At 38.2% G+C, this 25154-nt stretch overlaps 1 protein-coding gene and 2 pseudogenes across 3 annotated transcripts; 2 read left to right on the forward strand and 1 right to left on the reverse strand.

The window, feature by feature from the left end:
- Nucleotides 1–4826: 4826 nt before the first annotated feature.
- On the forward strand, nucleotides 4827–18258 carry LOC114266026 (putative cysteine protease RD21B; the record flags this gene model as incomplete). Its single annotated transcript, XM_082871730.1, has 3 exons — nucleotides 4827–5006; nucleotides 14828–15277; nucleotides 17801–18258. Coding segments are annotated over 3 exons (660 nt in total), but the record flags the coding sequence as incomplete, so codon positions are not given.
- LOC114303537 (mitochondrial outer membrane protein porin of 34 kDa-like) lies at nucleotides 17850–19874 on the forward strand (annotated as a pseudogene). Its single transcript, XR_014331135.1, has 5 exons — nucleotides 17850–17998; nucleotides 18282–18339; nucleotides 18435–18521; nucleotides 18735–18941; nucleotides 19322–19874. The product of XR_014331135.1 is annotated as a mitochondrial outer membrane protein porin of 34 kDa-like (transcript).
- A 1113-nt stretch (nucleotides 19875–20987) lies between these two features.
- LOC114303538 (hypersensitive-induced response protein 1-like) lies at nucleotides 20988–24096 on the reverse strand (annotated as a pseudogene). The gene is made up of 6 exons (XR_014329455.1): nucleotides 23877–24096; nucleotides 22498–22698; nucleotides 22208–22328; nucleotides 22011–22104; nucleotides 21831–21926; nucleotides 20988–21588 (listed from the first exon to the last, which is right to left on the reverse strand). The product of XR_014329455.1 is annotated as a hypersensitive-induced response protein 1-like (transcript).
- Nucleotides 24097–25154: the final 1058 nt, after the last annotated feature.

A 25154-nucleotide genomic window follows, 5' to 3' on the forward strand; every position in this document is an offset into this window, starting at 1 on the left:
TCTGTATCGCTTTCATCACTATCTTCTCCCCATGCTGCAATCATAGCTTTCTTTTTGTCCTTCTTGAATTTTTTCTTAAGTTCTGGACATTCTGATTTGTAGTGTCCAGGTTTGTTGCATTCATAGCAGGTTACTTCAGATTTTTTGTGATTTTCTCCTCTTTGAAAATCCCTGTTGTTGAAGTCTTTTCTGAAAAAATTTCGTACACCTTGTTTCTTTCTCACAAACCTTTGGAACTTTCTAGTGATGAATGCCATTTCCTCATCCTCATCTGAATCATCTTCCTTATCCTCTTGATGTTTCGAGGTGGATTTGAAAGCTATTCCTTTCTTCTTGTTGTTGTCCTCCTCTTCCTTTCCTTCTTGCATTATGAGCTCATGAGTTAAGAGAGATCCCATTAACTCATCTAGACTTAGCTTTGATAAATCCTTGGCTTCGGTAATGGCAATGACTTTTGTCTCCCAACTTTTTGGCAATGACCTAAGCACTTTTCTTACAATTTCAGCATTATTTTGCCAAGAGAAGTTAAACCATTAATAATATCAGTAAAACGAGTAAACATTTGAGGAATAGTTTCATCAGGCTTCATTTTAAAAAGTTCATAATTATGGACTAGCAAACTGACTCTAGATTCTTTAACTTGTTCGGTTCCCTCATGAGTCACTATAAGCTTGTCCCAAATTTCTTTAGCGGTTTTACATGTGGAAATTCTATTGAACTCGTTGGCATCTAAAGCACAGTACAACATGTTTGTAGCTTTGACATTAATTTGGGCCATTCTAGTATCTGATTCATCCCACTCATCTTCAGGTTTTGGTACCCTAAGTCCATCTATAGTTTTGGTAGGAATTTTTGGACCATTACAAATAATTTTCCAACATTCATAATCATTAGATTGAATATGTATGGTCATCCTAGTTTTCCAATAGCTAAAATTTGTGCCGCTAAATAGAGGTGGCCTATTAGATGCTTGTCCCTCGGGTAAGGAATAACTAGGGGTTGCCATGATCTACTCTGAGACGGTTAAGTCACAAAAACTAGAGTCTAGGCTCTGATACCAATTGTTATCCCAGATAGGCAACCCAAGAGGGGGGGTGAATTGGGTTATTAAAAATTTCACAATATTAAAAATAACACAATATTCAGAATTTTAATAAATAAAAAAAAACAGAATAATAATTATCAATATAAAAGTAGAAGAGATAGAGAGAGAAAATCAAACACTGCGATTTATAGTGGTTCGGCACGCCAGGCCTACGTCCACTCCCCAAGGAACCTCCTTGAGAATTTCTTTACTATCAATTGAATAAATACACCACCAAGCTTGTGGATTTGGCACAGGACTTACTCTTATCTATTCACTCAACAATAAATGCCTTACCCTTACAAAATCTCTCACAAAAATAAGGAATAAGAATAAGTGGTAATTGAACCCACTTTTACAATAATTCTCTCACAAAGAGTAGATATGAAAGTGTAAGAACAAAAACTAGACTTAGATCTGAAAGTGAAAGAGCAGAATACTCAGAATTTTGGAGCTCACAGAAATATTTTCTCTTCAAGTTCTTGATTTTTTCTCCACATCCAACACCTCTATTTACACACAAAAATATACCCGTTGGACGCTCCTTGCTGACGTCATGGCTTACATAAGCACGCTCCTGACGTCATCGCTTACATAAGCACGCTCCTGATGTCATTGCTTACATAAGCAGGCTCTTGATGTCATTGCTTACATAAGCACACTCCTTAAATTTAAATAGTCAGCAAATGATAAGAATTAAAAAGATAAAAATAAGATTGATTTTTTTTCTTCTTGTTTTTTTTTTTTTTTCAAACATGGAGCCACCGTTTTTGTAGACAATTTAATACAAAGTTCACAACTTTCAAACAAACAAATAATTTTCTCCATCTAGTTTATAATATATATATATATATATACATATATACATAACTCCATCTTTTTCTTCTTGTTTGATTATAATATAATATAATCAATGTAGTGTAAAAAATTTAATAGCGCACGTGATGTATTCTGCATATAATGTTATATAAGTTCTAATCAAAATTTTGCATACAGAAAAATCTCTATAAATAATATTTATGATGGATCTGAAAATATATGTCATCTTTAAAATATTGTATATGTTGTAAAGATTTTAAACTAAATGTATTTTACCACTCCATATTAATTTTGTCAAAATAAGACAACTCATAAATATCAAATTTGTCAAAATAATACAACCAATCAATCATTTTTGTCAAAATAATATAATTAATCAATTTGTCAAAAGATGAATAGTAATTAACCCTATTTTTCAAAGGACCTTTCTTAAGTGTGCCTTGCATATGGTATGCAAGGCACTTACACTCTTCTATTTTGCATTTACACATTTGTATGTATTGGGTTATATCAAAATATTTGAAAACTTACACATTGGTGACCTGCTAAGCAGGTCACTTTCCAGGTAAATTAATAAAATAATATATTATATGACTAAAGGTGTAAATGGTCACAAAAAATATACAAGTTTTCACAAAATGCGTATATTTTCACGAAAGGCGTAAGCAATTTCAAAAAAAGGCGTAACTAATTTCTGAAAACTTACGCTTTTTGTGAAAACTTACACCTTTTCTGAAAACTTCCACCTTTTTCTGAAAACTTACGCCTTCTGTGAAATTATTTACACCTTTTATGAACACTTACTCCTTTTGTGAGTTGACTTACCAAAGGTGTAAACAAACGAAAACTTACACATTTTGCTTAAGCTTACACCTTTTCGTGAAAATACTTACACCATTTTTGAAAAGTTACTCCTTTTGTGTAAGAATTTTTGGCATAACATTTATACTTTTTCTTTGAACTTACACCTTTTGTGGAAGCCCAACTTAAAGCTTTTTCGGAAGTCACTTATACCTTTTGTGAAAAAATAAATTCATCAAATTTACACCTTTTGCTTAAGCTTATACCTTCTCGTGGAAGTGCTTATATTTTTTTTGAAAAATAACTCCTTTTGTGTAAGAATTTTTGGCATAACATTTATACTTTTTCTTCGAACTTACACCTTTTGTGGAAGCCCAACTTAAAGCTTTTGTGATCGGAAGGCACTTATACCTTTTGTGAAAAAATAAATTCATCAAATTTACAACTTTTGCTTAAGCTTATACCTTTTCATGGAAGTGCTTATATTTTTTTTTGAAAAGTTACGCCTTTTGTGTAAGAATTTTTGGCATAGCATTTATACTTTTTTTTCGAACTTACACCTTTTGTGGAAGCGCAACTTAAAGCTTTTGTGATCGGAAGTCACTTATACCTTTTGTGAAAAAATAAATTCATCAAATTTATACCTTTTGCTTAAGCTTATACCTTTTTGTGGAAGTGCTTATATTTTTTTTGAAAAGTTACTCCTTTTGTGTAAGAATTTTTGGCATAACATTTATACTTTTTCTTCGAACTTACACCTTTTGTGGAAAGCCCAACTTAAAGCTTTTGTGATCGGAAGTCACTTATACCTTTTGTGAAAAAATAAATTCATCAAATTTACACATTTTGCTTAAGCTTATACCTTTTCGTGGAAGTGCTTATATTTTTTTTGAAAAGTTACGCCTTTTGTGAAATAATTTTTGTCATAAGATTTATACTTTTTCAAACTTACACCTTTTGTGAAAGAGTATATAAACACAAAAGTATAAATCTTATGACAAAAATTCTTTCACAAAAGGCATAACTTTTCAAAAAAAATATAAGCACTTCCACGAAAAGGTGTAAGCTTAAGCAAAAGGTGTAAATTTGATGAATTTATTTTTTCACAAAAGGTATAAGTGACTTCCGATCACAAAAGCTTTAAGTTGGGCTTCCACAAAAGGTGTAAGTTCAAAGAAAAAGTATAAATGTTATGCCAAAAATTCTTACACAAAAGGAGTAACTTTTCAAAAAAAATATAAGCACTTCCACGAAAAGGTATAAGCTTAAGCAAAAGTTGTAAATTTGATGAATTTATTTTTTTACAAAAGGTATAAGTGACTTCCGATCACAAAAGCTTTAAGTTGGGCTTCCACAAAAGGTGTAAGTTCGAAAAAAAAGTATAAATGTTATGCCAAAAATTCTTACACAAAAGGAGTAACTTTTCAAAAAAAATATAAGCACTTCCACGAAAAGGTATAAGCTTAAGCAAAAGTTGTAAATTTGATGAATTTATTTTTTCACAAAAGGTATAAGTGCCTTCCGATCACAAAAGCTTTAAGTTGGGCTTCCACAAAAGGTGTAAGTTCGAAGAAAAAGTATAAATGTTATGCCAAAAATTCTTACACAAAAGGAGTAATTTTTCAAAAAAAATATAAGCACTTCCACGAGAAGGTATAAGCTTAAGCAAAATGTGTAAATTTGATGAATTTATTTTTTCACAAAAGGTATAAGTGACTTCCGAAAAAGCTTTAAGTTGGGCTTCCACAAAAGGTGTAAGTTCAAAGAAAAAGTATAAATGTTATGCCAAAAATTCTTACACAAAAGGAATAACTTTTCAAAAATTGTGTAAGTATTTTCACGAAAAGGTGTAAGCTTAAGTAAAATGTGTAAATTTAATGAATTTTTTTTTTCACAAAAGGTATAAGTGACTTCCGAAAAAGTTTTAAGTTGAGTTTTCACAAAAAGTATAAATTCAAAAAAAAAATATAAATATTATGTCAAAAATTTTTATACAAAAATAATAATTTTTCAAAAATAGTGTAAGGATTTTCACAATAAATATAAGTTTATGTTTTGTTTTCATTGTAAGGTCCACTAAAAGTGTAAATTGTATAAAAAAATTATTTCAGTGAAGGTGTAATTTTCAGAAATTCTGTCGATCTTGGTCTCCGGCTCTGTCGATCTTGATCTTGGTCTGTCGATCTGTCGATCTGTCGTCTCTTCTCTGTCGATCTCCGTCTCTCTCTCTCTGTCGATCTCCGTCGATCTCGGTCTGTCTCTCTCTGTCGATCGCCCTCCCAAACGATCTCCGTCGATCTCGGTCTGTCTTTCAAACACAACTTGATTTTTCCCTTTTAATTCTTTTCAGGGTGTATTTACTGGACACTGTGGGACAAACCTTGACCACGGTGTTGTTGCTGTTGGATACGGTACATATAGCGATCCCGGGTTTACCCTTGTTGTATAGTGATCCGGACATGTGTCCGTGGATGTTGGTAGTTGTTTATTATCTTGTTTACATCCTTTCTTACTTTGTATTTGAGTTATAGGATGTGTTGAGCGGGTTTGTTACAGGTTGGTTGAGTTTAGAAACCAAAACTAGTTGCCCAGATTTTTTGGCCTGTACGCTCGAGCGGAGGTGTTGGCGCTCGAGCGTAGATTACATCCATCCAGTATCTTGTTGTGCAGTGTTGTGAGCTCGAGCGTAGGGATTGGGAGCTCGAGCGGAGGCCTGGTTCTGCAAAAGTGCTGGGCGAGTGCATTCTGCGCTCGAGCGGGAGGTTGGCCGCTCGAGCGGAAGTCTGTGAGTGGCCGCTCGAGCGGGGTGTTTTATGCTCGAGCGGAAGACTGGGTCTAAGTCCCGAAATTGTGACTTTTCAAATCACTTTTTCACTTTCTCTTCTCTCTCTTACTTTTCCAAAAACACCATTGTTGAGTCTTTCTCTCTAGATACTACCTTCTCTCTAGGTTTTGATCTAGTAGGAGTGATTTACTCACCTTTGGCCTTTACAAAAAAGTTGTTGATCGTCGAGGGCTTCATTTTAATCTGAAAATCACGGGTTTTGGAGCACGTTGGGTTTTGTCGTCTTCTCCTTTGGGACTCCGAATTTGAGGTAGGGATAACCTACTCCTCTCTATGGGTTTTGTCTTTAAATTTTGGTATTTTGAGATGTTGGGCTTGGTTTGGTAATTTTGTGAAAGTTTGGGGCTTTTGTGCAATTATACAAAAGTTGGGGTTTTATTCATAATAAACCTAGATGCATGTTTAGCATGAAAAAAAATGGAATGATTGCTGAATCATTGAAGAAAATGGGACCTAAGGGTTGAAATGGTAATTATGGAAAATGGCCTAATTACATTGATTAATTAATTGGGATAATTAATTGGTGAGAAATGAGGAAATGAAATGTTGATTGAATATCCATTTGCGCATTTATTTTCTGTTTTAGAAATAACTGCTTGGGGCTATCGGTGGAGGATAGTCGTGATTGTTGTAGACAATGTATGTTGATTAGGCAAACTGAAACTAATCAATGGAATGTGTTATGGAATTTGACAGTTGCTAGAATACATTAATTGTTTGTATTGTGTGATTGTATATAGAACCAATGTGTTTATATGCGTTATGTGTAGAGGAGGAGATAGGGGATGTACTCCGCGGTTTAGGGGAAGATAGGGGATGGACCTCTAAACCGGATAGGTATTTGGAGGAGATAGGGGATGTACTCCGTAGACAGAGCTCATATGCTTGTCTAGAGAAGTGAAGATAGAGCTCATATGCTTATCTTTGTGAAGTGAAGTGTGGATACAGCTTGTATGCTTATCTGTGGATATTGTTGATATACATATCTGTTGTAGAGTGTGGATACAGCTTGTATGCTTATCTGTGGATATTGTTGATATACATATCTGTTGAGAATGTGGATATAGCTTTTATGCTTATCTGAATGTGAGATATAGTTTTTATACATATCTGTGGAAATGATGATAGAGCTAGTATGCTTATCTGTTGTTAAAAGGAAAATGAAAAGTAATTGGGACTTGTAAGTCGTTGACATAAATATGTTATTTATGTGACTGTATCAGTGTTGACCAACTATCAATTGCTAATGTTTTAGTCATTGTCCATGGTTGGTTTAGTGTATTTCTACTGGGCTGTGGCTCACCCTATATGGGAATATCATTTTCAGGTGCAGGAAGCATGCCACCTCCAAGGACATAGCTGGGAGGCTTGTGGCGGGCATAGTTTTGTCGTTTTACTTTGATTTATTACATGTAATTTCAAGCCAAGGGCTTAATGTGTAAACGAGTTAGAACCCCTTTGTTGTAACCAAGTGTTAACTTGGAAAGCTGTAAGCCCGTAGGGCATTTTGTTATGAGATTAACGTGTAATACTTATGTAACGGAATTCTAATGAATGAAAGGAATGTGGTTAGTTTAAATGTAAATGCATGTCTTATCTGGTGGGTTTATTGTTATTGTTTTGAGGGCGTTACAACTTGGTATCAGAGCGTACCGGGTTCGAATACTTTGGGTACGTGGGAAGTGATTAGGATCACAATGGGTTTGTCTCGCTTGATAGAGACTTAGATGTAGTATCATATGCTATGTGCTCAATTGATAACATGCTTATGTGACTATGTGGGTATGGGATTTAATTTCTAGGATGTTGATTGGATCCTTGAGTTTCTGGGAGTCTTGTTGGAAAAGCACTTGATCAATGCTGTTTCTAACCGGAACTCTAGTAACGTCTCGGGACTATCATTATCCGGAAATGAAGTTCGTAAGTGCTTATGTGTTTATGTGCTTATGTGGAGTGAATTATAGTTGTCCATGCATTAGGACGTGAGTGATTAGTTTCGGCACACCTATGAATGTGCTAGCGTTCTGTGTTGCCTTTATTAGGATGTCAGGACGAGGAAGAGGTGCTAGGCGTGGTAGACCTGCGAGGCAGGAAGTACCGTTACAGGGTGAGATTCCGGCAGTGCAGGAGGGAGTTGGGCAGGCCAATGTGGCCGAGCCAGTAGGTCAGCAGGCTATGGGTGCCTTGGCCAGAGAGATAGCAGGAGCTTTGGGTATTCTTAGAGCTGGGAATCAGGCAGCTGAGACAGGGCCTTCCTTCTTGAAGAGGGAGTTCTTCCGGTGTAATCCGGATGAGTTTATCGGGGATCCTAAAGAGCCGCTTAAGGCAGATGAATGGCTCGAACAGACAACGAAGACGTTTGAGATGCTTGGCATCGAGGACGGAGCACTGAAAGTGACCTTGGCATCCTTTCAACTGAAGGGAGATGCGGGTCAATGGTGGAAGTACGAGAAAGCTCGTGTTGGTGGTACTTGGGAGGCGTTTGTGAATGCTTTTCAGGAGAGGTTTTTGTCTGCAGTAGCAAGGGAGAAGCTGAGGGATCAGTTTAGCCGGCTTAATCAGCAGGGCTTGTCAGTGGCCGAGTTTGAGGCTACTTTTACCAGTCTGTCTAGGTTTGCACCTGAACTGGTGGCGTCTGAGGAACGCCGTTGCTATGAGTTTGAGCGGAAGTTGAGGCGGGGCCTCAAGTTGAGAGTTGGTGGGTCTTATATTCGAGAGTATAGACCCCTAGTGGATGCTGCAGCTCATATGGAGCTTATGATGCAGGAGGAGGATGAGGGTCAGAGAGGCTCCAAGAGGAGCCAGGATAGTCAGAGTGATGGCAGGAGGCAGAGGGGTTCTAACCCTCAGCAGTCTCAGGGTGCAGTCTCTAGATCGACCTTTCCAGTGCCTAGTGTAGGCTCGGGGAGAGGCAGTCAGGGAGAATTCACTTGTTACAAGTGTGGCCAGTTGGGTCACAAGGTTTCTGTTTTCCCGCAGAAGGGTGGGGGTCAGAAAGCTGCTTCTTCTTCAGCTAGACCGCCGAGTCAGAGTTTGGGCAGGGGGCAGCTCTTGATTTGTTATCAGTGTGGACAACCTGGGCACATGAAGAGGTTTTGCCCACAGTTGAGTGCCACTTCGGGAGCGTCTGGTTCTAGGCAGACGCAGGGTTTTCAGCCAGCTCAGTCTGTGCAGGCCTCGAGGGCCAATCCGGGAGCTTCGTCATCCCAGTCTGTGCAGCAGTCTTTTGCTCCGAGAGGTGAGCAGGTAGACCAGGGGCCTACGGGGCGCGTGTATGCTGTTACCGCGCAGGATTTAGTACCGGCTCCATCAGTAGTGAGAGGTACTTTTCTGTTTTGCAACTCAGTTGCTAATGTGTTGATAGACACGGGTGCATCTCATTCTTTTGTATCTGCTGCATTTGCATCTGTTTTGGAATTGGAGTTAGCACAGTTAGCATCTCCTATTTGTGTGGTATCGCCTTTGGGTGGTGAGTTGATTCTGAAACAGGGTGTTAGAGGATGTGATATTGAGGTCGCCGATTATAGGCTCCCTTTTTCGTTTGTTGTCATGCCCATGAAGGGTTTTGATGTTATTTTGGGTATGGACTGGCTATCGTCATACCGGGCTGTTATTGATTGCTACCGCCAGAGGGTCACGTTATGTACCTTGAGCGGGGAGTGGTTCCATTTCTTGGGAGACCGGGTTGGTAGTGTTTTGCCACCGGGGTTTGATTCGCGAGGGCGAAGTGAGCTTAGTGGTTTACTTGCTAGCTTTGAGAGTAGCGAGTGTGTTGAGACCCAGGTTGTGTTACCGAGGGTGGTTTGTGAGTATTCGGATGTCTTTCCCGAAGATCTTGTTAGTTTGCCACCTCACCGAGAGATAGAGTTCTCTATTGATTTAGTGCCTGGTACGGCGCCGATTTCTATGGCACCTTACCGTTTTGCTCCAGCAGAGTTGGTTGAGTTGAAAGTTCAGCTCCAGGAATTGCTCGATAAGGGCTTTGTTCGCCCTAGTGTTTCACCGTGGGGAGCACCGGCACTCTTTGTTAAAAAGAAAGATGGTGCCTTGAGATTGTGTATAGACTACCGGAAGTTGAATCGGGCTACGGTTAAAAATAAGTACCCTATGCCCCGTATAGATGATTTGTTTGACCAGTTGAAGGGTTCCCGTTGTTTCTCTAAGATAGACTTGAGATCGGGTTACCATCAGTTGAAGGTCAGGGAGGAAGATATTCCGAAGACGGCATTCCGTACGCGGTATGGCCATTATGAGTTTCTGGTGATGCCATTTGGGCTTACCAATGCACCGGCAGTCTTTATGGACTTGATGAACCGGATTTTCCGGGAGTTCTTAGACCGCTTTGTGGTTGTTTTTGTGGACGATATCCTTATTTATTCGTCATCTAAGGAGGAGCACGAGGAACACTTGAGAGTGGTGCTTGAGTTACTTAGAGCCCATAGGCTGTATGCCAAGTTTGGGAAGTGTGAGTTCTGGCTGAGGGAAGTCAAATTCTTAGGCCACGTGGTATCCGGGGAAGGGGTGTCTGTTGATACATCCAAGGTTGAGGCAGTGCAAGATTGGGCACAGCCTAAGAGTGTGTTTGAGATCCGCAGTTTTCTGGGATTAGCTGGGTATTACCGTCGGTTTGTGAAAGATTTCTCCAGGTTAGCATCACCGTTGACTAGGCTGACTCGGAAGGGAGTCAAGTTTGTGTGGAGTGAGACTTGTGAAAAGTCGTTCCAAGAGTTGAAAATTAGATTGACCACCGCTCCGGTGTTGATTATTCCGGAGAGAGGGTTGGGTTACGCGGTTTATTGTGATGCCTCACGAGAGGGTTTGGGTTGTGTGTTGATGCAAGAGGGAAAAGTGGTAGCTTATGGCTTACGTCAGTTGAAAATACACGAGAAGAATTACCCCACACATGACCTAGAGTTAGCAGCTGTGATCTTTGCCTTGAAAATCTGGAGGCACTACCTTTATGGTGAGAGGTTCGAGGTATTCTCGGATCATAAGAGTTTGAAGTATCTGTTTACACAGAGAGACTTGAATCTGAGGCAGAGGAGGTGGATGGAGTTCATCGAGGATTATGATTTTGAGTTGCATTATCATCCGGGAAAGGCCAATGTTGTGGCCGATGCCCTTAGTAGGAAAACCATTAGTGATGTAGCTTGTATAGCCATCCGGGAATGGGAGATGTTGGGGGCACTTGGCGAGTTTGATTTGCTACTGGGCGAATCTGTTGAGGCTGCGGCCTTGTTTTCTGTTGTTGCGCAGCCTACACTTATGATTAGAGTGTTAGAGGCACAGAGAGGTGACCTTGAGGTAGAATCCCTCCGAGAGAAGATCTCCAGTGGGAAAGTTGAGAAGGGTTTGACGGTGTATCCCGACCTGAGTGTGAGATACCGAGACTGTTTGTTTGTACCGGAGTCTTGCCGAGAGGAAGTACTCCGAGAGTTTCACCATTCGCGCCTTGCGGTGCATCCGGGAGGTACTAAGATGTATCAGGATTTGGGTCGCCAGTTTTGGTGGCGGGGTATGAAAAGAGATGTGGCTGTCTTCGTATCGAAATGCCTTACTTGCCAGCAAGTGAAGGCCGAGCATCAGAGGCCAGCGGGTTTGTTGCAACCCTTGCCTATTGCCGAGTGGAAGTGGGAGCATGTCACTATGGACTTCGTTGTAGGTCTTCCGAGGACTCAGCGGGGTAGTGATGCTATTTGGGTGGTTGTAGACCGGTTGACTAAGTCGGCGCACTTTATTCCTATGCGCGTGAGAGATTCGGTAGATCATCTTGCCGACTTGTATATTCGGGACGTAGTGAGATTGCACGGGGTCCCAGTGACGATCGTCTCAGATAGAGATCCTCGTTTTACTGCCAGGTTGTGGCAGAGTTTGCAGAGTGCCTTGGGCACTAAGTTGACCTTTAGTACGGCCTATCATCCTCAGACTGACGGGCAGTCCGAGCGTACTATTCAGATCCTCGAGGATATGCTTCGGGGTTGTGTCCTGGACTTCAGTGGGACGTGGGAGAGGCACTTGCCATTGGTAGAGTTTGCCTACAACAACAGTTTTCAGTCTAGCATCGGTATGGCACCGTTTGAGGCCTTGTATGGCCGACCGTGTAGGTCTCCAGTGTGTTGGGCCGAGGTGGGTGATGCACCTTTGTTGGGTCCGGAGTTGGTTAGGGAGACGACGGAGAAAGTTGAGCTTATCCGTAAGAGGCTTGTTACAGCCCAGAGTCGACAAAAGAGTTATGCCGATCGTAGGAGGAGGCCTTTGGCGTTTGAGGTAGGTGATCATGTCTTTCTGAAGATATCACCTAGGCGAGGTCTGATGAGGTTTGGGAAGAGTGGGAAGTTGTCCCCTCGGTTTATTGGTCCTTTTGAGATCCTTGAGAGGATAGGTGAGGTTGCTTATCGGTTAGCCTTACCGCCGCAGTTGTCCGGAGTGCATGATGTGTTTCATGTGAGTATGCTTCGGAAGTATGAACCAGATCCATCACATGTGTTGGATTGGACTAATTTAGAGGTAGATGAGGATGCCTCGTATGAGGAGAGACCGGTTCGGGTCTTGGATAGGCGGGATCAGGTCCTGCGTGGCAAGACCATTCCTTTGGTGAAAGTCTTGTGGAAACATCACGGAGTGGAGGAAGCCACTTGGGAACGTGAGTTGGAAGTCCGTGAGAAATATCCGGACTTGTTTGTTGATATGTAATCTTGTATTTAAATTTTACATTTTGTTGAACTTAAGAGCTTTTTATATGTCTTAAGTTGTGAAACATTGAAAATGTTTTGGTTATTGGAAGTATGTTTTGGAACTTGCCTCATACGGAAGTTGAATGTGATACTATATGTGTTGAATATATTGTTGAAATTGGAAAGATAGTGCATAATGTTGATGCATGTTGATAATACATATGTGGTTTACATATTGTGATATGTCTCTTGTTAAAGGGATGGGATGACCGGGAATGGGTCGAATTGTTGAATGTTCAAGTGTAACATTGATTAAAAGGGAGAAAAACTTGTTTTGAAAACTTGTGCTTAATTTCGGGGACGAAATTCTTTAAGGGGGGGAGGTTATAGCGATCCCGGGTTTACCCTTGTTGTATAGTGATCCGGACATGTGTCCGTGGATGTTGGTAGTTGTTTATTATCTTGTTTACATCCTTTCTTACTTTGTATTTGAGTTATAGGATGTGTTGAGCGGGTTTGTTACAGGTTGGTTGAGTTTAGAAACCAAAACTAGTTGCCCAGATTTTTTGGCCTGTACGCTCGAGCGGAGGTGTTGGCGCTCGAGCGTAGATTACATCCATCCAGTATCTTGTTGTGCAGTGTTGTGAGCTCGAGCGTAGGGATTGGGAGCTCGAGCGGAGGCCTGGTTCTGCAAAAGTGCTGGGCGAGTGCATTCTGCGCTCGAGCGGGAGGTTGGCCGCTCGAGCGGAAGTCTGTGAGTGGCCGCTCGAGCGGGGTGTTTTACGCTCGAGCGGAAGACTGGGTCTAAGTCCCGAAATTGTGACTTTTCAAATCACTTTTTCACTTTCTCTTCTCTCTCTTACTTTTCCAAAAACACCATTGTTGAGTCTTTCTCTCTAGATACTACCTTCTCTCTAGGTTTTGATCTAGTAGGAGTGATTTACTCACCTTTGGCCTTTACAAAAAAGTTGTTGATCGTCGAGGGCTTCATTTTAATCTGAAAATCACGGGTTTTGGAGCACGTTGGGTTTTGTCGTCTTCTCCTTTGGGACTCCGAATTTGAGGTAGGGATAACCTACTCCTCTCTATGGGTTTTGTCTTTAAATTTTGGTATTTTGAGATGTTGGGCTTGGTTTGGTAATTTTGTGAAAGTTTGGGGCTTTTGTGCAATTATACAAAAGTTGGGGTTTTATTCATAATAAACCTAGATGCATGTTTAGCATGAAAAAAAATGGAATGATTGCTGAATCATTGAAGAAAATGGGACCTAAGGGTTGAAATGGTAATTATGGAAAATGGCCTAATTACATTGATTAATTAATTGGGATAATTAATTGGTGAGAAATGAGGAAATGAAATGTTGATTGAATATCCATTTGCGCATTTATTTTCTGTTTTAGAAATAACTGCTTGGGGCTATCGGTGGAGGATAGTCGTGATTGTTGTAGACAATGTATGTTGATTAGGCAAACTGAAACTAATCAATGGAATGTGTTATGGAATTTGACAGTTGCTAGAATACATTAATTGTTTGTATTGTGTGATTGTATATAGAACCAATGTGTTTATATGCGTTATGTGTAGAGGAGGAGATAGGGGATGTACTCCGCGGTTTAGGGGAAGATAGGGGATGGACCTCTAAACCGGATAGGTATTTGGAGGAGATAGGGGATGTACTCCGTAGACAGAGCTCATATGCTTGTCTAGAGAAGTGAAGATAGAGCTCATATGCTTATCTTTGTGAAGTGAAGTGTGGATACAGCTTGTATGCTTATCTGTGGATATTGTTGATATACATATCTGTTGTAGAGTGTGGATACAGCTTGTATGCTTATCTGTGGATATTGTTGATATACATATCTGTTGAGAATGTGGATATAGCTTTTATGCTTATCTGAATGTGAGATATAGTTTTTATACATATCTGTGGAAATGATGATAGAGCTAGTATGCTTATCTGTTGTTAAAAGGAAAATGAAAAGTAATTGGGACTTGTAAGTCGTTGACATAAATATGTTATTTATGTGACTGTATCAGTGTTGACCAACTATCAATTGCTAATGTTTTAGTCATTGTCCATGGTTGGTTTAGTGTATTTCTACTGGGCTGTGGCTCACCCTATATGGGAATATCATTTTCAGGTGCAGGAAGCATGCCACCTCCAAGGACATAGCTGGGAGGCTTGTGGCGGGCATAGTTTTGTCGTTTTACTTTGATTTATTACATGTAATTTCAAGCCAAGGGCTTAATGTGTAAACGAGTTAGAACCCCTTTGTTGTAACCAAGTGTTAACTTGGAAAGCTGTAAGCCCGTAGGGCATTTTGTTATGAGATTAACGTGTAATACTTATGTAACGGAATTCTAATGAATGAAAGGAATGTGGTTAGTTTAAATGTAAATGCATGTCTTATCTGGTGGGTTTATTGTTATTGTTTTGAGGGCGTTACAGTACAGAAGATGGTGTAGATTACTGGGTCTCTCTCTCTCTCTCTCTCTGTCGATCTCGGTCTGTCTCTCTCTGTCGATCGCCCTCCCAAACGATCTCCGTCGATATCGGTCTGTCTTTCAAACACAACTTGATTTTTTCCTTTTAATTCTTTTCAGGGTGTATTTACTGGACACTGTGGGACAAACCTTGACCACGGTGTTGTTGCTGTTGGATATGGTACAGAAGATGGTGTAGATTACTGGGTTGTGAGGAACTCTTGGGGTTCAAACTGGGAAGAAAACGGGTACATAAGGTTGGAGCGCAACATCAATTCCATTGGTGGCAAGTGTGGGATTGCTCAAATGGCCTCATACCCCATCAAGACCGGTTCCAACCCTCCTAATCCCGGTCCATCTCCTCCTACCCCAGCAAAACCCCCCACAGTCTGCGATGATTATTTTAATTGCCCTGCAGGAACCACATGCTGTTGTGTCTATCAATACGGTAGCTACTGCTTTGGTTGGGGATGCTGCCCCCTCGTGTCTGCTACCTGCTGTGATGATCACTCTAGCTGCTGCCCACACGAGTACCCTGTCTGTGACATTGATGGCGGGACTTGCCTAATGGTAATTTAGCTTTATTTATTTATTTATTTACCTTCATTGTTTTAGATATAACGAAAAACAATTTGGCTTGTGAGCTGTGCCAAGTATCTCAATCTGCCAAATTTATTTTTTTCTCAATCCCATTTAGTAGATTCTAAGATATCATTTTGGGGGCCATATTATGTGAAAGCTTGTTGATCTTCTTTGAGCATGCCTACTTTGTCCTAGAAGTCTGTTGCGTTTGAATTTTGAATATCTTGAATACATACGACTTGAAGGTCCTGACACTCTGTACCCAGCATGCCCCTGTATGTTAGATCTGTGCAGTGGAAAATGGTTTTTCTCTTCAGCATACCTTTTCTTTAGTCTTCACACCAACCACAAAGGAAGGGGATCAAAATTAGCTACTTTAAGAATCTAAGCAGGAGACCATTGTTATTTAGATGAAGTTTGTGTTGTCCAAAATGAGAACTTGATCATTTGATAATTTATGGTGGAAAATGTATTGATTAGAAAGAAACAACACTGGATTGGCTAGAGATCAAGCTAGGCATGCCTCTTGCTTCATGGTTCCACCCATACCATTACCAAATTGATTCAAAATCACAGAGAATTTATCTTGTTCTGCTTTGACTTAGATCTAAGAGAGACGATATCTGGAAAATGCAATTTTAAGACTGTACAGATCTTGTTGTCTTCAAAGTTTTTAGATTCTTCTCCTCAGGTGCATTAGAAAAGAAAAAAAGTATTGCTTCTGAAGCTTGTGAAAAGGGACGATTACAGACCTTCAACTACTATCCTTTCGAAATTATCTGCTGATCTCTGCAACACCCAACTTAATCCAAGAATAGAGGCATTTAATACAAGAGAAGTCACCAAACAGCTAATGAGATATTGTATATACAACGTGTCTATAATTATCCATGTACTAGTAATCGATAGATGGCCACTGGCAAGCAAATCCACCCGGAGGTGTCAGAATGCTCATTATCCTTGAGTTGAAATATGTTTGGCAGTTATTGAATTTAGTACAATATTTGACACAACAATATTTGACCCAACTATAGGGTATATAAGGTTATATATATGCTCTCTTTCCTTTCCTTTTTTCTTCTCCCTCAAGGAATTAGAAGCAAATTGAATAGATTATTGCATCATAGGCGTTATTAGTTTTTTTTCTGTCACTTAGCTTTTTGACCTTAGGCTTTTTCACTAGATAACTAGTTCATGCAAGCTTTTGGTGGCTCCACTAGGTGTAGTTTGGGTTCTTGTGTTGCTATGTCAAATTAGGTATTTTTCTAATTTAATTATGGTGTTTACATTGTATGAAACAATCCAATTTAATTATTTGTTGGCATTTACTAATAGTGTTTGATATAGCTTTTTGGTTATCCTAACTTCTATAAAAGGAATTTTGCACATTCCAAGTTTAATTTGATCATATATGAGTCAGATAACATATAGACTAGTTGTTTGTACCTCTGGCTACAATGTAACGGAAGTCTCGATGATTTTCAATTTGCAAGATTTTGGTTCTGTTGATATTGATGTTATGATGAATGTTACTATTTTGGTTTCATTGTTGTTGTTACTACAATTTTACTACTACTGTTTTGGCTCTGTTTTGATAACCGGGAAACTAGATGATGTATATTTTTGCCTAAATGAAGTAGATGACAGCTCTGTTGATGCTATTCTTATGTTGCTGGTGATCTTTTGATGTTCCTACTATAGACTTGCTGCTGCTACCATGGTCTTATTGATGCTCTACTACTACTGTTGCTGTATATGGGTCTTGAGATATGACATGTTGTGTTGCAGCTCTGTTTTGTTTTTCTTTTTCATACAAGAAACAATTCAAATGGTACCAAGAATAGCTTCAATTTAATAAAATATTCCCTAATTTCAATTAATGGAAGAAAAAAAAAATTCCCTACTGAGGATAGCTCCTGATACACCCTCATTGCATGAAAAAATTATTTCTCTCTTTTATTTATTCTCATTCTTGTCTTGTCTTGTCTTGGCATTTTCTCTTTTAGCATTTGGGTAATTTAGCCTTTTAGCTTCATTGATATCAATGTGTGCACTAATTTGTCTTTTTGTTTTGGTCAACTAGTTGATGGCTCTGATTCATTTTGGATTTTGAAAATGCAATTGAAATTGTGTTAGCTAGAGGCTTTTTGTTTTTTTCTTCCCATGAAAGAATAATTCCTACAAATTTTATTTCCTTTGGGAGACAAATGTTATTTGTATCTAAGATCCAAGAGATCAAATGGAATAGAAAAATGTAATTTCGGTCTCCTAGGAGATAGAAACATCGAACTTTGTGATGGAAACAAAAAGAAGTTTTGTTTCTTGATTGCAATCATAGCTCAAATTGCACAACAAAAATGCTATATGAAGAGATACATACTTCATTGATATGGAACTCCAATGCCTGTTTTTAGTTTATTCATAACTGACAAGAATTCAATACTGGTTGCCCATGTGACTATTCTTTTAGCAATCATGTTATTAATAAGTCCAAGGGCTTCCCTTTTGTAGATTTCCGCCCAGCTCGGTGTGTTACTTTGAATGAACCTACTACAAAATAATGGCATTTATGAAAGACTATTGGTGTCACAATGATGTGCTGCATGGTTCCTTGCGTGGTTCTATTTCTTTCATGGCAGCACAAAGGTGGGATGTAATTGATTCCAGTAACCAAACAGTCTGTGTATCTGGATCTGTTGTCAGCTCTCAGTGATTTAATTTGCATTGGTAGACTGAAATGGTTCTGCCTCACATATTGCTTCTCAATCGTCTTTCTCCCAAGTACTTTGACTTGTCTTTGCGGATTTCAAGTGCGTGAAAGTTTCATGTTGGTCAGCATCTGTTGATCTCATATTTGTGCTCTGTACCAACAAATAAAACATGGCCAATCAAACAAGAATCACAGAAGAAGATCTCGGTGAACATTCAGTGCTGGTAATTCAGTATTCTGTTGTGTATGCAACAATTGAAACGTATTACATAAAAAAAAAAATACCAACAGATTGGTCTTTAGGCCAAGTGGTCTAGCTTCCTCCTTAAAGGAGTGTAAGGTATCAAACCTTTCTGAGAACCACATTTAGTTTCTCTCACTCTTCAGATAATGGTTTGATTTGATCATCTAACTGATCTTTTGCTTATGTACTAGCTTTGTACTACTATTACTGTTGATGAGCCTGCTCCTGGATTGAAGACGATCTTTAGCTTCAAGATTCCTGATCAAAGGTCTGGCAAGGTAAGCAATCATTGCTTGATTTCTGTAGTAAAAACTTTTTGTACCATGGTGGTCTGATCGGGATCGCTTTTCTTTTTTCATGTAATTTATTTGAGGGAATTTGGTCTTTTGATATTGTACATCAGTTTGAGCTATTATGTCACATTTAATTTTATTATACCTAAGTTTGAGGTATTGCTGGATGATTACTGATCTGTCAGTGATTTGTGACAGTTGGAAGTTCAATACTTGCATGACTATGCGGGGATAAGCACAACCATTGGGTTGACAGCAATCCCTATTATCAACTTCTCAGGTGTTGTAGGGACTAATGTTGTTGCACTTGGGACTGATGTCTCCTTTGACTCCAAGACGGGACTTCACCAAATGCAATGCTGGATTGAGCTTCACCAACTCAGACCTTATCGCGTCCTTGACCCTGTGAGTTGTTTCTTGTGCAAGATAATTATTTTCATTTTTTCACCTTTTTTTTAGTGGTACCTTCTTATCCTCATTTTTGTGACTAGGCATTTGATAGTACTTATCTTCATGGTTTATAAAACTAAGCTGTTCTTCCCCTTGCATGCACATGTATCCTGTTTGTGGTTCATGTTGAACATTTGATGGGAAATTTCTGGTTCCTGCCCTTATCTTGAGCATGTCTTCACAAATGATATGAGTACACTAAATTTGGTTATCAGATGATTGCAAGATTTAGAGAATTTTAGTTCTGAAGCTTATTAATTCATAGCTGTATTGCTTGCGTGGCTGGTGTTTTATGTTTCTTCGGCGCATAATGTGGTGAGCTTGTGTTGATTCAGGAATGACAAGGGTGACTCTCTCAATGCATCGTACTACCATACAGTGAACCCCTTGACCAAGACAGCTGTTGGGGCAGAGGTAATACACAGCTTCTCATCCAGCATGAACACCATCACCATTGGCACCCAGCATTCATTGGATCCATTGACCACGGTTAAGGCCCAGGTTAACAACACCAGGAAGGCAAGTGCACTCATCCAGCATGAATGGAGGCCAAAGTCACTTTCACCATTTCTGGAGAAGTAGACACCAAGTCTATCGACAAGGGGGCCAAGTTTGGGCTGGCATTGGCTCTCAAACCGTAGGTGGGGAGCAATAACTGTTGATGGTTGGGAGTAATGAGTTGAGCACAAGGAAGTAGCGTAGTTGACTGCTTAAACTTCTGTTCCTTTATCGGTTGATTCTCATCTTTTTGATGGTTTTTGGATTGTAAAAATAATTCTAGAGGATTTATATAAATTTGTTTCAATACTTAGTTCTTACATTCCCTTGGTTAAACTGGGTAGTACCTGATATTTGAAGATCTTTATGAGTAAGACTTGCGATTTTTTTTCAATTGGATGGTGTGCTTTTTAGAAGGAAAATTGTTTCATCTGGTCCAGGGTGTTGTATCTAACCAGGTTTTTCTGGTAGCTGCCAACGTTTACAATTATTTGATTGGCTGTACTTCTAAAGCATGATGAGTATTTCAATTTGAATAACTTGCTATATATATATATATTTGCTTCTGCGCATGTTCAGCTGGTTGTATACCTGATTGATCATTGTTTATTGAGCATCAGATGACTATGAAGTGTCCATGTTGCTGTAGGGCCCTGAGGCTATACTATGGACAACATTTTTTATGGGTGGAATAATGTTTGTTACTAGAATTTTTTTTTAGAACTTTTATACTAATAATGTCCACGGGAAAACTCTTTTCACACTACATTTATAAACAAAAATGAATTGTACGAGTATACATTCGTTGAGCAGGTCTGAACAACTGTTTTTGGTGGTGGTTTGTTGCTCTTTCAATCAAATCCAAATTGTCCAGAATCTGGTTCATAAATTTAGCGATGCGGTTGCCATATTATTTTGGACGGTGGTATTACATGCACCATTTAGTGTACTAACACTGGTTATGTCATTATTATGAATCTCACTCATTATACAAATATTAAAAATATCTTAAAGTATGTCACATCATTAATTAGTACACTAGTTATTATACTAATTAATGTATATAGTATTATGAGCATATTTCGGATGGGCTTTATCAACCAAAAATTTAAAAAAAAAAAAATTATTTGTGAATCTCTTTGGTTGATTTATATGTGAATGCATGACTATTTTTCTTGTAGGGCTGATTTATATGGAATGCATGATTTATATGGTATTGATTTTAGTAGGTTATGTAAATGGAGTTCACAAATAAGAAAATGTTTCACAAGCAGAACTTCAAGATATTTGCAGTTATAAATCAAAATTATGTTTTTTTCAACTTTAAATAAAAGGTCTACTGAAGGACAACATTCTGTTTTAAATTTTTGAATAAAAAAATTGTTTACATAGCATTCAAATATGTTGGCATTGGTTTCAACAAGTTTAGCTCCTTCAAAGCCTTCCCCTTGGTTAAATTTCAGGCAATGCCTTATCTTAGGACATCGCCCTATAATCAGGATAAGATACAAATCCACTTGATAACCAGGATAAGATGCAACAAAATACTTCGTACAACATTGTAACAACCCAAGTTCTTAAATAAACAAACATTTTGTTTCCTTCAGGATGTTTCCAGGACACACATTGCAATTCCCCCATCACACCAAACCGAAAACCAAACACCAGAATTAATCCCGGAAAACAAACTTATTCTGCACAACATTTGTTTCAAAACACGATAAACCCTATAGAAGCGTGGCTTCTTGTTGAGCTGATGATGCCTGAAGCAGCCCATCCCTAATCTGCTCAGCTATTTCGCGAACAGCTCCAGGTCCATGTGGGATGAAGACGACCGAGGACTTGGAGGATGCACCAATTTCCTTCATGGTGTCGAAGTACTGTGTGATTAGGACCATATCCATGACGTCCTTAGCAATAGTCCCCGGCACATTCATTGAGAAGCCAAGCACACTTTCTCTTAGACCGTCCACAATTGCCTATCGCTGCCTAGCAATACCCAATCCTGCCAGATACTTAGACTCGGCATCGCCCTCTGCTCGCTTGATTTGTACAATTTTCTCCGCTTCTGCTTTCTCATTAGCAGCTACCCTCAACCTCGCAGCTGCCAAATTTCAATTTTTTTAGTGACATCAAAAGATCCATTGTTTTTTTTTTTTTTTTTGTTGGTTTATTTCATTTTTAGTGAACTTTCTAAAAAACAATTCACTTCACTGAAAGACAAAAATAAGTCAAATTCTGTTTAAGAAAAGCCTATAACCCAACTTATAAGATGCCACCAAAAGAACAATACTGGTAATGAAAAATCATCGATTTCATTGATTTCGCGGGGACTAGAGAGCTTACCGGCATTGATTTCATTCATGGCTCGCTTACGTGCTCATCAGGTTCAATATCAACAATGAGTGTCTAAACAATCTCATACCCCTAGGCAGACATAGCCTGTGAATCATCAATGTTAAATCCAAGCACAATAATGTCAAATTCAGTTTACATAATTGTTAGTCACGCTAGTTCTTTCTTTACCTTTTCAAGTTCATCTTCCACAGCTCTGGCAATTTCATTTTTCTGCTCAAAAGCATCGTGTCTAGGTTTAGCTTTGGAACACTTGCTCTGATCACTAGTAAAACAGTTCAAATAAAGAAATCCCTTGCTTATTTTTTATTACAAGTAATTTATAAATTTGTGTTAGACTTCCTTCAACAAAAAAAAAATACACATACCATCAAATACATAGGCTTGGATTTGGGTTCTAGTATTGCTGAGTCTGTAGAAAGCATCACTCCCTTTGTTAGCCAGGGCTCGGTATTGTATAGATGCAACAACATTCACAAATACATTATCCTGCAGTAAAATAAAAATGAATATTCATTTTTAGATTCAAATCAAGAAGTTATTATACTGTTGAGAAGAAATATTTAATTGTAAGTTGTCGTTGCGAGTTCAATTTATTAGGTTCTGAACAGGAGTATAAAATGAACCAAGCTACTCGAGTATATAGACAAAACGAAACCTTAGTCTTAGTTTCGCATCGCACATCCAACTGCTGCAAGCGGAGAGTGAGATGACCAGCAACCTTTCTTCCAAGACACCAAGGCATGAAATGGCAACCTGGCTCAAGTACTTCATCAAACTTGCCAAATCTTTCCTTTATAGCAATTATTGATTGATCAACTTGCAGACAACATAGTAGATTACCCATTCTTTCTAATTTCTGACATTTAAAAAAATAAAAATTAAAAATTGTCAGTATGAACTACTATCAAATAGACCTTGAAAACTTATATATGCATAACATGTAGACACATTTTTTGGGTATTGGGTGTAAGAGGGATTCAACAAGAACTTATACATGACCTCTGCTCTATCTCTCTATCTATAAAAACCCACTCAAATTTTCAAGTAATTTCTTTTCTCTTTTGTGCAAATCCATTGATCCTCTGAGAGCTAAAACCATGCTTCCTCCGTCCGTAATCGTTTGTCCACTTTGAGTCCTTTAATCAGGTCAATATATATGTTTGTCAAAGAAAATTCAAAATTTTCTCCACAAAATTAAAAGATCTCAATTTAGTTCTTGAAAATAAAGTTTTGAAAATGATTGAAAAAGAATAAATTAAAAATATATAAATAATTTTTTGAGATGTCAGAAATAGTAAAAATAGACAAATAATTTGAGATGGAGGGAGTCATTGGTTATTCTACAAACAAATAAGAGTTTGTAAATCATATTTGTCAGAAATTTTTAGTTGGACTACAAAAAGTATGTTATAATATTAGATTGTAAATTTTGATCATATTTTCCCTATCTACGAAGCACAGACGTAGACATGTGACAAAAGATGAGAGAGAGAGAGAGAGAGAGAGAGAGGGAAAGAGAAAAGGTTGCATACCAGACTAATTACAAGTGGCGTTGGCCTGAAGGGAAAATGATGGATAACATAGATAAGCAAACACAGAAACTCAACTAATTAAGGGAAAAAGTTGCATACCAGACTAATTACAGAAACTGAGGGAAATTACAGAAACTCGACTCATCATCCTACTTTTAAAAGCATATATTCAACAGTTCTAAAAGCATCATATTCAACAGTTCTAAAAGCATAAGAAGCACGGACACTTCTAAAAGCATCATATTCAACAGTTCTTCAATATGTCTTATTTAAAATTTTAACTTCATAAAATTGACCACTTCACAAACACCTATGGACACTTCAGCTGTGACACTTCACAGACCATGCGAAGAATCTCTTCATAGTATCAATGTTATGCATTATTCAAAATACAACTTATGCACCTTAAATATGTTTTGAAACATTTATAAAATAAATAAATACATCATGTATATTTCAATTTCTATTGTTGATTTACAATAACCAATGAACAAAATATCACCTTTGATATGTGCACTCCAAGACTTCTGTGGATTCCAGAACATTGCATGCATATAAAGAAATACCCAATGGTAGTCATACCCAAAGCTTATCAGGCGCAAAGTAACTGTCAACAAGACAACGAAATTAAATTTTGTAAATTGGAACTAATAAAAAAAACATAATTTTCATTCGTGACAAAGTCAGTAAAGAAATGGGTTTGTGCTACCAAGATTATAATATTACAAAGCTATATTTACACAACACATCTGCTCTTTAGACTTGAACTCATGTTCTCAAACTTCGCAGCCTGATCATTCACTATTCCAGCAATCTCCATACTAACTGTATGTATTTTTTTTTAAATTATTTTAATACGATTAATATTTCTGAGACTTCACTTTTCAGGAAAATAATTCTGAGTACTTTAATTTATTATTAATAAACTAATTAGCTCAATAATCATGGCCATAAGAACTCCTTTCATGCTTAAGCTATAATTCCCATGGATAGTGAAATGATAATAACCCCATGCCATGCTACCCCCCCCCCCCCAAACAAAAAAAATAAAAAACCAAGAAAAAACTGGTTTGTAGATAAATACACAAGAGACCAAGTAAGACCTTATGCTTGCACTTTGTAGATAAATACCTAAAAGGTAAAGAGATACACTCTATCCAAGGAAAAAAATGCTGATAGGATTACAGACTTCAAAATAATAAAAAGCTGTTAAGGGATTCTCTAAGAAAGTAAACTTAGGTGATAAAAGAACCGCTCAAACAAACATTGAAAGACTTGGAACCAGTACAAGTCAATAGCTATGAGAAAAAAAAAAGTTTATATATTCTTTGAAAGCAGGACAGCCTATTGCATTAGCTTCAGTTGACTCTTTTCTCTTTTTTTTTTTTCTTTTTTTTAAATGAGCTGGGTTTTGCACATTTTTTTATGGGTTGAACAATAAACATCACCTACCAAACCCACTCACAATATTGTCATTCAAGTTTGTTTGCCATACACTTCTTACCATACAATTGATATGAGACAAATATGATGGTTACAATTGATCCAATCATCCTATTTGTTGACTAAACTCAGCAGATCATCATCCCTATGGAGGGAACCCTTTTCTAGATTTGTATGATGCTTGATGCAATCTAACCACAAAAGGTGATTCCCAAGGAATTCCCAGGTTCTTCTTCTCTTGCTTCTTTCACTTTTATTCTTCTTAGACACTAGTCAGATTTTACTGTTCACAGGTAGTGCCTATTCAGTCCCTCATTTATCCTGTCAATCCAAAATC

This window comes from Camellia sinensis, chromosome 5 (assembly GCF_055761805.1).
Source record: "Camellia sinensis isolate YWXY chromosome 5, ASM5576180v1, whole genome shotgun sequence".
Lineage (NCBI taxonomy): Eukaryota > Viridiplantae > Streptophyta > Magnoliopsida > Ericales > Theaceae > Camellia > Camellia sinensis.